A 12,942-nucleotide genomic window follows, 5' to 3' on the forward strand; every position below is an offset into this window, starting at 1 on the left:
CAAAGCTACAGGCTCCCTGGTCAGAGACAGAGCTAACAAAAGTGAAGAGAAGTAATAAATTGCCATTTGGGGAAGAGGTACTTGAGTTGTATAAAGAAACTTTGTGTCATTTATACCTTTACATTTTGCAGTATCATGACAGTAACTGTATCATCGTCTATCACCACTGAAACACTTGAATAAACTGGTACTTTTCATTTTAATCTGACACTCACTGTTACTTCCATGGTTAAATGAAGACTTCTTTATCTGGTAAGTACATTCTTCATTATTCTAGCTATTTGTATTGTGTGTAAGTTTCAAGGTGTTGGGGGGGGGGGGGGAGGGAACAACAGACATGATTTGTGGCAGGCCACTGTGAGAAGAGGCCCAGGGCTGCTCCACGACAGACACGGCCAGCTGCAATGGCCGCAACATGGGGCAAAGCTGAGCCCACCAGGCACAGGTGCAGCACTTCTAGGAAAACTTCATTAAGAATGGGTAAAAAATGTCAAACAGGCAGAATGAGAAGCAGCAGTGCCAGCACCAAGAACAGAGAAGCAAGGGGAGGAGGTGCTGCAAGTGCCGAAGTGGAGATTCCTCTGCAGCCTGCGGAAGAGACCACAGTGGGGCAGAGATTTCCCTGCAGCCGTCTCAGTGGAGAGGACTATGCTGAGGCAGATATCCACGTTGCAGCCTGTGAAGGCCTCCACTCCAGAGCAGCTGGATGTGCCCTGAAAGAGTTACAGCCTCTGGGAAGCCCACACTGGAGCAGGTTTATTCTGAAAGACTGCAGCCCACAGAGAGGACTCACACTGGAGCAAGAGTGACATGTGAGGAGGAACAGGCAGCAGAGAGAGTTAAGAACTGACCACAGCTCCTCCTTTCTCATTTCCCATCAGCCCTGCACTGCTTGGGGAAGGGGTGGGGAAGGTGAAGGAGTCAGGAATGAAGAAGCAAAGTTGAGCCTGGGGAAGGAAGGGGCAAGGTAGTGCTGAAATTTTAAACTTTTGTTTGTCACTACTAAACCCCATTTTAATTGGCAACACATTAATTTGCCACAAGTTGAGGCAGTTTTGCCCATGATCATAACTGGTAAGTGGTCTGCCTGGTTTTGTCTCAACGCAAGAGTTTTGCCATCCTATGTTCTCTCCTTATCCTGTTGAGATGGAGTATTAAGAGAGTGGTTGAGCAGGCATCCAGCTGCTGGCGTTCCAGGCTACTGTACATCCATAATGACACTAGTCTGACAAAACGAAAGAAATGCTTTGAAGTGGAACATGGCACAAATTGCAGTAAAGACCAAAGCTTCATCTACCTTTGACTGGCAAAATGTGCGTTTGTATTTCAGTGCGCAGGCTGGAAGGTATTTTCTCCCAAAGAGGTTGGCTAGAATGAGCACGAGCTTTTCCAGGACATTTTCTGAAAAAACAGTTGAACCTGTGTCAGAACAGAAAAGTTTTGGGTTAAATATGAAAGTGGAAAAGGAAAATAATAGTAATTTTAAGGAAAAACCAAACAAAACCCAGTACCTCCTATTCAGGAGTTCTCTTCCCAGCTGCCATTGTCATGACAGAGGTTATGCTGGCTAAAGATCAACTCACTACATACAAAAAACTCTGCTAGATAATTAAGCAACTAAAAGTATGTACAAATAAATACTGTATTCTTATATGTTCATATCCCACAGCACATCTCAGTGCACACAGTGTGTTTGACTCATGTAATGAGACATTAGTAGTACCTAATTTTTTTTAATCTGTTGGTATTCGGAGTGGTCATCCACCTTATTGTCTACAAGATTCAAATATTGCTCTGGAGTCACAATTATTGATTTTTCTACATATAGCATTCTTTCTTACCTTACCGGAATGTTTCACAAACGATACATTTAGGTTCATGATACCAACATCGCCATATGTATGAGAAACATGAGCATATGCTGAGTGTGTAGGGACAGAGGCCAAGGATATGAGGATGAAGGCTTGGCAAGCAAAAGATGGTAGCAGCAATGAGGCAAGTTTCAGAACCATTGGGGTTGGAGAGCCCACCACAGACTACAATTAAAATGCAGAGACTACTATTTACCTTTAATTGGCTGGCACAATTTGTGGAACAAACCTTTCACAAGAAAGCTCACTAAAACGAAATTTGAAGGTTCATGATAGTACAAGTGTGTCACAAGTCCAGCAAATCCTATGGGTTTACCTTCTTGATCCAAGTAGCCCTATTGAATTTAAAAGCAAAACACCCTTAGTTGTGAAGGGTGACCTTGGATATGACAGAAATATAGAATGGTGGCGTTCAAAAGAATAGCCTTCAACCTAGTGCATGGGTACCTATTGAGAACATGCAATTGCCACTGAAAGGCAAAAATCGGTCCTTCCTAAAAAACAAGTCATCAATTTGCCCCACTGCCTGTAGTCCTGAGCTGTAAGTCAAATGGAGTCATACATAAAAATTTTCCAAAATGGTATCCATCAAAAGTTAAAGTATTATTATGGAGAGATACACCAGTAATTTACAGTCTTCTCTAAATTTTTGTTACAGATGTAATTTCTTTCAACATTATGGAAATTGTGTCATCCTTAATATGCTTTAAACCCTTGCTGTTTCACATGCACGTATCTTTATATACAATAGAAACACACGGCTCTTACTTGCCTAATCAATTTGTAACTACATAAACCACACCACAAAACTTTTCCTGTTGAGTTTATTCCATAAGTAGCTCAGAATTAACCTCACATATAAAGCACTCTAATTTTATCCATTTTCTGAAATTTCTAAAAAGAAGTAGCCTATTGCTATGAAATATAAAGTATATGGATCTTCAAATAAAAGCATACTAACACAAATAAGAATCTGTAGATTTAAGAGCTCTCCTTCATGAGAATGAGTTAAAACCTACCTCTTTGATCAGAAATTGCAAGGAAAACATAAAATAGATTTTTAGTATTTGAGCGTATCTTTCTTTTCTGAATGACATCAGTGAGTGCTTCAACACTGACAATGCCTGGTCAAACAAACATAAGAAGATAATTTAGAAATCCAAGGAAATGCTGATACTGTAACAAGCAAAGAAATATAATATCCAGCTTTTATCTTTGTTTCAAAGGTTTCCAGGGTAAAAATGCTGGGTGGGGTTATGCTGGAGTTTTATGTAAATTGAATGCTTAACTCCTGGAAATGCTTGTGAAAGAAGTCCATCATCTATCAAACGTGTGCTTATTTTCTACATTTATGCTAAGATTTGTAAAGTTAATTATGTAGAATTCATATAGAGATCTAGAAGACAAGGATTTAAATATCACTTTAATATCACTTTAATATTTTAACATAGAAGTTTACCAATGTACTTTGTTATCTTAAGACCTATGTCTGTGTTTATTCAGTAGGTCCTTGAAAATAGATGTCTGAAGTGGATGTAAAAAACCAGATTGTGTGGAGGCAAGAGGTCCTCAATAATTACAAGAGGAGATCTCTGACCAATTTGTAATCATGGTCATGGGTTGCTTACTTATATCACTGCATTAAGAGGCAAGAATAAGAACTTTTTGATTCCAAAGAGTTAGTAACAAATGAGTTAAATTTAAGCAAGTGAGTAACATATCAAATTTTCTCATAGCTTCAATTGAGATAGCATTTCATAGCTCCCCTTTTCCCTATGGAAACGTATGCTCACACTTTTTCCCCAAATAAAGCTGAAATTTTAAGTATTGGAAGACTTCCTGATTCTCCAAGTTAACGCAACTGTTGCATAGAACAACAGTTACTGTCAGGAAGGTATTTTTACTAAAATAAATACCTTCCTGAGAGTAGCATTCTGATGACATGATGATAATATCTGTTGCAAAGAATAAATGCATAAAAGTGGACTATACAATACTGTGGAAAAGATGGCACAGATACTAGAAGCAGTATAGCAGAGTATGCAACGTCATTGGAGGCAGGTTGCTTACTTCTGAAGTATGTAACTTTCTCGTCATGTTAAGGAGACATTTCATTAAATTACTAGTAAGAAAAAAAAATTAAACCTTTGCTTTGGCATCTTCTTTGTCATCAGCCTTCGCAGCCAACAGCATCAGTCTCAATATTAAGGAAATAGTCAGAGGAAACTGGCCTTTCAACTCAGGTATGTTGGATTTGATAAGTCTTTCAACTTTAGGCATTGGGATATCATAGAAGAACACATTTCCAATCATATCATATCCCCGTCGTCCAGCACGTCCTGACATCTAAGAATAAAATAATTAATAACTATAACAATATTATTAATTTTAACATAAAATATAGCTACATTGTGTATGCTGATATCATCTACGCAGTCTTAACAAAGCATTTATGCAGAATTATTAAAATAATATGCACAAAATATGCTGTACCTCAAATACAGCTGGTTTATACAAATGTGGTGGTTTACTTCTTAAACTATTTGATAGAAGACCTAAACACTGGTCCAGATACTTACATTCTCTCACATGTCCTTTCAATATTCATATTTCTCCAAGGTAAGTTTTAAATTTGTACCTACACACCAGATTTGTTTTCACGTTACATTTAGCTCTGAATTATTTCTGGGTAGATTTGGGGCAAAGGGTAGTGCCAGTATGAATAAAGAGCAGAGAATATGAAAAAGGAGTACAGAGGAGCTTCCTAAGGAAGTACTCCCTTGCCTGGATCAATAGTTATTGGACAGGTCCATTGTGGGGACTTGCCCCTGTACCAGATGATGTTACAAAGCTGGAGTCATATCATTTATGTGCAGCAGAAGGGAGATTCATTTAGGTCTGGCTACTGCACAGATCCACTCACGCTGACTCTGACAGCTACCTGCCATCAGCTGTATCTGACCTATACAGCCACCTGAACCAGAGGCAAACTAACAATACTTCATGAAAATGCAGGGTTGCAAAGTAGTACAAGAGCAGGAAATGAAGAGGTTAGAGTCTCTCAGCCCACCCAGTAAACTTGCGGCATGACTGGAGCCATTCTGCTTTATTGCATTTGCAACCTCATTTACACACTGCTGTGCTGCACTGTGTGGAGTGCGACTTCCCAGATGGAAAGAACTCAAATGTACTTAATTAATCCAGTCAACAATCTTTCTTTTCCTGATTAAATCCCCACTGCATGTTCTTATAGTGTATTTTTCACGCATTTGTAAAACTCTGGCTAGAACAAAACAGCTTCTGTCTTTCTGGCTCCCACAACTGAAAGCTGAACCTATTCCTTTAATTCACTGGGCAACTGTAATACTTTCATTGTTGAAATAGGTCTTTAGACTACATCCATTATTTGTGGGCTGGCATTTCCAAACATTAGTGAAGTCACCAAAATGAACAGCTGCAACTCAGAACATACCCAGAAGCATGTGTAAAAGATGTTTTTTCTGAATTTGTGTGTGATGACAGCTACATTTATATTGTTCCTGTAATAAAAAGTAGGTATTCTATTTCCATACCTGTCTGTAATTTAGGGCATCTAAAAATACAGAATCTTCAGCAAAGACAACAGATTTACATGGCATGTTGATTCCTAGAGCAAGAGATGAAGTAGCTGTGACTACCTGTAAGATACCAAACATGAGTAATTCTATTAGAAATAGCAATATCCATTTAAATAGAAAACAAAACTACCTGTGTTATCCAACTTATCTCAACAGGAATTCTACTATTATTTTTTATATAGCTAAATATTAACCTGATGAATTTAACATAGTGATGAACATACATGAATTTGACTCTTTAGTATAGTTCATATAGCTATTCTATATGCATATCAAACTTTTGTATCCTGAAAGTTTATACCACATCTTTCATGGAATACAAATTGAAATATTGAAACTGAGCAGAAATTCAAATATTCCAGAAGTCTGTACAAAATACTATAATCCTATAGAGTGCATTTAATATGTTCAGTTAGCTGCTGCAGTAAAAGACAGTAAAAAATGTTTCTATAATTACATTAACAACAAAAGGAGGGCTAAAGAGAATCTCCATCCTTTCTTGGATACGGGGGGAAAACATAGTGACAAAAGATGAGGAAAAGGCTGATGTACTTCATGATTTCTTTACCTCAGCCTTTCATAGTAAGACCAGTTGTCCTCTGGGTATCCAATACCCTTAGCTGGAAGATAGGGAGGGGGAGCAGAATGAAGCCCCCATAATTCATAGGGAAATGGTCAGCAACCTGCTACACCACTTGGACATACGTCTATGGGGCCAGATGGGACCCACCCAAGGGTCCTGAGGGAGCTGATGGAAGTGCTCTCCAAGCTATTTTCAATCATCTCTCGGCAGTCCCGGCTAACTGGGCTGGGCCCAAAGAGCAGTGGTAAACGGAATTAAATTCAGTTGGTGATCAGTTACAAGTGGTGTTCCCCAGGGCTCAGTACTGGGGCCAGTTTTGTTTAATACCTTTATCAATGATCTGGATGAGGAGATCAAATGCACCCTTGCTGAGTTTGCAGATGACACAGAATTGGGTGGGAGTGTTAATCTGCTGGAGGGTAGGAAGGCTCTACAGAGGGATATGGACAGGCTGGATCAACAGGTTGAGGCTAATAGTATGAGGTTTAACAAGGCTCAGTGCTGGGTCCTGCATCTGGGCCACAACAACCCCATGCAATGGTATGGGCTGGGGGAAGAGTGGCTGGAAAGCTGCTCAGTGGAAAAGGACCTGGGAGTGTTGACTGGTGGCCAGTTGAACATGAGCCAGCTTGTGCCCCGTTGGCCAAGAAGGCCAGCAGCATCGAACCATAGAATAGTTGGGGTTGGAAAGGACCTTAAGATCATCAAGTTCCAACCCCCCTGCCATGGGCAGGGACAACTCACACTAAACCATGTCACCCAAGGCTCTGTCCAACCTGGCCTTGAACACCACCAGGGATGGAGCATTCACAGCTTCCTTGGGAAACCCATTCCAGTGCCTTACCACCCTTACAGTAAAGAACTTGTTCCTTATATCCAATCTAAACTTCCCCTGTTTAAGTTTTAACCCATTACCCCTTGTCCTGTCACTACAGTCCCTGATGAAGAGTCCCTCTCTGGCATCCTAACAGGCCCCCTTCAGATACTGGAAGGCTCCTATGATGTCTCCATGCAGCCTTCTCTTCTCCAGCCTGAACAGCCCCAACTTTCTCAGCCTGTCTTCATACGGGAGGTGCTCCAGACCCCTGATCATCCTCATGGCCCTTCTCTGGACTTGTTCCAACAGTTCCATGTCCTTTTTATGTTGAGAACACCAGAACTGTACACAATACTCCAAGTGAGCATCCTGGCCTTTATCAGAAATAGTGTGGCCATCGTTTGTGGACAGAAGTCAACACTTTTTAAAGTAGCATGACAAAGTAAATGCAACATATTTTACCACTGGTGAAAGCTAAACTATATTTTTTTCATTAAGTATGTGCAGAAACTAACATGCTATAAGGAGAACTGTTCCCAGTTTACCAACCTTGATATATCCCATCCTGAAAAGCATCTCCACTACTTGTCTTTCCTTACTGGCCATAGATGCATGATGATACCCAATGCCCCTCAGTGCCAAACTTTGATGCAGATAACCTCTTCTCTCAAACCTAAGTCGATAAAAAATCTTCCTCAAAGTCTACAAATAAAAAGAATAGTATTAACCACAACCAAGTGTTAATAAAAAAGCCTTCTCTGATAAAGTTCCAAGTGCTATAGAGAAATATAGCTATCAGAACAAATTCCTAAGTAACTTTGTGAAGCTGATACTCTTGCTCATTTGTCATCCCTGCTCAGTATCACCATCTCATCTCACAATGCAGTTAGAAGCTTCCCTTTCCCAAAATCAGAAACAGCACTGAATTAAGCTTTTCCAGTATTTTTGGAACTTCACTGTACAGCTAAGTGTCACCTGTTCCATAATCCAAGCTGTTTCTTCACTGACTTTACCCATGTGCAACTGTGGGAAGCAGTGCTCCTTCCCTGCTGGCTGACAGTGGTTCAAAAATGCCGTTGGGATGCCAAGGTCCTAGCATAAGGAATCATGAGCATTTTCAAGTTTGGTCCCAATACACAGAATTTTCCCGTCTTTCAAGGTATACCACAATGAGCCAAAAGCATTATCAAGACACTTCATCAAAATTTTGAGCACCTTCTCTCCAAATTAAGAGCTATATATCACAATTGCTTTTTTAATTAAAAAACCCTAGCCATGAAGAGAGCTATATGAACCACAGTCATGTTTCAGGAAGTTTAGACCTGAGGGAATCTCCTGGACCAAGGCCCAGTTACCCACTGCTGCTGGAAACCACATCACACGAATCTCTTTCACTAATTATTACTTAATTATTTGTATACAAATATACACACTAGTATTTCTGATGGACATTTGCAGATTTTCAGTGCCTTTCTTACCTTTTCTTTCCTCAGGGGTCATAAACACATTGAAAAGCATAGAAAATGTTGCCTTTTGGGGACTAGAACCTTAAGAACCTAAAATAATTAATTAATATTTCTATGAGATATGAAGAGCTTAAAAATGTTTTTATAATTGAACAAAGGTGCCAAATAGCCTCTCCTGATGGCTCAGTCAGAAAAATACGAGTCCGAGACCTGAATCAACAAGTAACAGAACTGCACTGCTAATAGTTCATGGAAATCAATTCATAATAGCATACATCCCAGGACTCCTAGCACAGAGACAAGTCAACATCTTTTTATATGGCAGAATGAAATTTGTCCATACATAACATACAAGTTATCTAAGATTGATACCTTGAATAAAATGTAAATGGAACTATTCAGAATGTTTCATGAACTTGACACGTACTGTTATAAAGTACAACTGCATCATACACGAGTTTTATGTATTTATTCACAAATTCATGCATTTTAGACATACAAAATCATAACCTTGTTATAACGATCAGTGAATTACTTACATCTTCATCCACTGCTTTAGGATCAGCATAAGTACATGAAGAAGGGATATCAGTTAGCCCTTTAAGTCTTTTTTCCAACTGGGTTTTTTTAGACAAAAGCACCACAGTGTTTTCCATTTTACTGGGGTTCACCTTTTTGGTATCCCTGTATACAATATAAAATATTTTTTCCTGTAATTCACATACATTCCTCACTTTTAAAATATTCTTTGGTACTGAAAGATTCAGACTCATTCCCTTTTAAACTGCAGGCTCAAACATGGAGGTAGATCTGTTAATTTACTGATAACAGCTTCATTTTATCGTGGCTTGTATGCAAAACAGCAAGTAATTCTGGGTGAAGCAGAGGGGAGTTACAGTGATACACAAAAATGAAAGGAAGATGAAGACAGCAACTCTAAGCATCTCGTTCAGCAAATTAAGCTATCAAAATTGCATAGTAGAAGAATTAAACATGAAAAAGAAATGCAATGGATTTATTACCAATAATGACATGGGCCATAAGGATTTAGAATAGTACTTGAAAAGAGGGGAGGGAAAACTATTTAGAGGCAGATTTTCAAGCTACTTCAATGTCTAAATATGTGTCTAAATATGTGTCTAAATTCCCGCTGGATTTTCAAGTTTTATTAAAGTCATCTAAGTTCATTCTTTCATGATATTATGTCCAAAGAATACACTGTAAATTGTTACGATTAGAACAAAATCGTGATGTTTTCTGTTCCTGACAGTCTAGATAACTATTAGCTTTATTTCATTGCCAAACACTTTACAAAAATGCATACTCTATGGTCAGAAAATCAAGAAAATTCATGTTACGGGTGAAACAAATACGGTACAGTCCAAACAAAAGGCTGACAAATACTTGAAGAACATCTACCCACTCAGGTGAAGCCATACTTGAGAGATCCACCACCTTAACCAGTCTTGGCAAGGCTGAACTATGAAAATACTTTCCCACAGTGGCTGACCCAGCACCAGGGTTTTTAAGAGCTCCATGACAAAAGTTACTGCCAAGGGAAAGAGCCATTCTGGTGTCTTCGTATCTCAGGAGCAAATTAATCCAAATTGTTCAATCTTATATGCTCAGGTCTCTCTCTTTGGCTCGTCTGTTGTAGTGCCAGCACCTTACACAATGTCAGCAACAGTGGTATCTTCCTGGTGCCTAACAATATGCTAGGTACTGCCGACTGAAACCTGCCACACAGCAACTCCTACTGCGTGGGCTGCTAGAGCAGAGAGAAGAACAGGGACTCCTATACTGTAAGATGGATGAATGTGCTTCTGTAAGGTACATTCCCCAGAAACAAGTTATCACAAAATGACGCTCTATCATAATATGTATTTTTTTAATAATATATAGTTATAATACTTACTCAGGGTTGAATTTTCCTACCATTTTGTTCACTTTTTGTAGTTCGGCCCTTAATCGGTTTCTTTCCTTCTCGATATTAGAGCCTTGTATAAGCTTTTGTTTTTTCAGCAAATAAAGGAATACACTCTTGGCTGCACTTTCCACTGTATCCACATTAAATCTTTAAAAGCAAATAATATACATCAGCTAGGTGAACTCTAATAAAGTTTTTATTTATATGTAATATTGTTATAATAGTATGCAGTGACCCTTATCATCTGGCAATAGTCAGGGATATGCTTCTAATGATTAGATTCTATTCCATGTCCAAATCATAGTCTGCATTCACTTTCAAATCACTATTATTCCAAAACTAAGTGGTAAAATGTAAAACGGTTCTGCCAATAAATTATTTACAGAAAGTATGCTCAACTCTACCTTTCCCTAAACAGAACACTTGGACATTCATATAAAGCAAGCTACAGCTTAAGTTATTTTAATTCTTCTCAACTACCCAAGTTGAGAATCAGTGCCCGACTGTCTTGGTCTTCTACACAACTGTTCTTCCTCATAACTTTTTCAGTATTGGACTGTTTAGAGTTTAACTGGAATGAACACTTCTCCAGCTTCACCCTCAAAAAATATCTTTTTGTTCTTGCTGCAGCAGCAGGTCGTGTTAACTAACATCATACAAGGTGTTGGCAACATATGGGGTAAGGGTGCACCCTAGTCCATTAAAATATTCACAAGTCATTCAACTCTGGCAGTCACCAAGAGCAAGAACAAAAATTGAAGGACTTGATCCTTTCAGCCACAAAGACCAAATACAGATTTTAAGGCTAGGAGATAATCTCTCTTCAGCTTTTCTCATCTTCACAGATGCCAGAGCTCAATAATAGTTAATTGCCATAAACTCTTCTTTTTTTTCCCTTTGAAGTTCAGACTAGACGTTCTAATTAATTTCTACTGTTGAGTTTATTCAGCCATAAAGAATACTAAAGTGCTGCCAGCCTCTTCTTTTCCTTGGTGGCTCTAAGAAAAGAGAACTCAACTACTGTTTTTTCTTTACCATCATCAGTTGTGATTGCAGCTTGGCTTCTACAGCTCTGATACCTGCTCTCTCAGGAGTCTCCACTAACTATGCTAACATAACACCACATCGGATAACTGCTTTGCAAGATCATTCATCAGTAACAGCTTAGGGAGAAAAAGCTTACCAGCACCAATGAATCTCCAAGTCACTGTCTGCTGCTTGTGAGAGCTACTTATCCCCTTCATCATAATTGCTCAGGACTGGGACATTTAACTGAAGAGATTTTTTTTTTGTTGTTGGTTGGTTGGGTTTTTTTACTTGTCTAATTCTTGTCTTTGTCTAACTACAAAGACACTGGAGGGTCTGTCAAGTGCTGTTACACTACCCCTGTGCCTTAAAAGACCTTTAGAGAACAGATTTCTGTACTTCATCCTCCAGTTTGATACCACCAGGTTCTGCCTGCATATTCACTGGTCTGAGATGTGTTCTTGACTCACTAAGATCATTTATCAACTGGACAGGATATTTTTACTCTTCTCAAAGTCTCTTATCACCAAGAATTTCTAAGGACCCATCATTCTAGGGTAGATGAGGGGAAGGCACTTGTCCATTTCCCCTATGGAGAAGCATCTTGGCACTTCCTATTGAGTGCCCCAAAATGATGCTGCAGTTCATACAGCAGCCCTGAAATTATTCCTTATTGAAGGAACTGCAAATATCTAAAAGTCCTCTTGAGAACTGTCAGTTTCAGCTTGAAATTAGCCATAACACTGATTTACAATTAGGCTGTCACTGAGAAAAAGAAATAAAAATATTTTACCAGGAACTAGAGTAATTTGAGATGGGCCATTAATATGTGCATTCACTTTTTGATTTTTGCTTTCTAGAGCTGTTTCAGAAATGCCTTTTTATCAGCGTCAAGCATGTAAGAACTGGAATGGCAGTGAGCATTCTACCCCTAGCGTCCAGTGTAAGGAAGAGCACAGCTTCATACCAAGATGAGAACACTTTCCGTTTTTACATGATTGTTTCTCTGCATTATTACAGTGAAAATATGTGCTAGACAACTGTTTACTGATAAGCAGCTTCTTTTCAGTAAGTCCAACCTTGAGGTATGTGCCTACTTTGCTAATATGAGCAGTATCATTAACTGTAATGGTATTGTCAGTAGGCTCAGAGCTGTGTGTCTGATGTTACACCTCACATATGTGGACAGCAGGCTGACTGATGCATGTCACTAGGTGTAAAGTGATATTGGTAGAGGCTATGCAATGGAACCACCACCATGTAACAAACACACATTAATAGAACCTCATTCCACCCTCTTCTCTACCAAGACCACCCCAAAACTCCATTTGCACCTCTAAGTAAACAGCATATGTTTTCCAAAAGTTTTACTGACTACACTGGGGCAAAGCAACCAAGAATCTGACTCTCATTGCAATGTGATTCAGGTTCTTGTAAGTTTCTCAGACATCCATGCATGGATTCTACCCTTTCCACACAGTAATTAAATGCTCACAGCTTCAATTTCAGCTAAACCTTTAGTACCATAAATATACACAGGTTGATAGAGCTTGTAGGCCTTTACTTTGTGGTTTTAAAGCAAAGGTAACAAATACCATACAAATGGCATATGCCAAGCTATATCAATGCTTATGT

The 12,942-nt window shown here is 39.0% G+C and overlaps 1 protein-coding gene across 3 annotated transcripts in view; it reads right to left on the reverse strand.

Annotated features, from left to right (window-relative positions):
- Positions 1-12,942, reverse strand: part of LOC130604591 (probable ATP-dependent RNA helicase DDX60) — a 44,024-nt gene that overhangs the window by 6,845 nt on the left and 24,237 nt on the right. For all 3 annotated transcript variants that reach the window (XM_057419219.1, XM_057419218.1, XM_057419220.1), the window contains 8 exons: positions 10,270-10,428; positions 8,894-9,038; positions 7,438-7,590; positions 5,444-5,548; positions 4,017-4,217; positions 2,891-2,995; positions 2,068-2,206; positions 1,298-1,419 (listed from right to left, as the gene is read on the reverse strand). In XM_057419219.1, coding sequence (XP_057275202.1) covers positions 1,298-1,419; positions 2,068-2,206; positions 2,891-2,995; positions 4,017-4,217; positions 5,444-5,548; positions 7,438-7,590; positions 8,894-9,038; positions 10,270-10,428 — 1,129 coding nt within the window. The remainder of the gene's footprint in view (positions 1-1,297; positions 1,420-2,067; positions 2,207-2,890; positions 2,996-4,016; positions 4,218-5,443; positions 5,549-7,437; positions 7,591-8,893; positions 9,039-10,269; positions 10,429-12,942) is intronic.

Source organism: Pezoporus wallicus, unplaced genomic scaffold, assembly GCF_028554395.1.
Source record: "Pezoporus wallicus isolate ANWC-B61680 ecotype Strahan unplaced genomic scaffold, APGP_CSIRO_Pwel_v1 contig_2384, whole genome shotgun sequence".
In the NCBI taxonomy this organism is placed as follows: Eukaryota; Metazoa; Chordata; class Aves; order Psittaciformes; family Psittacidae; genus Pezoporus; species Pezoporus wallicus.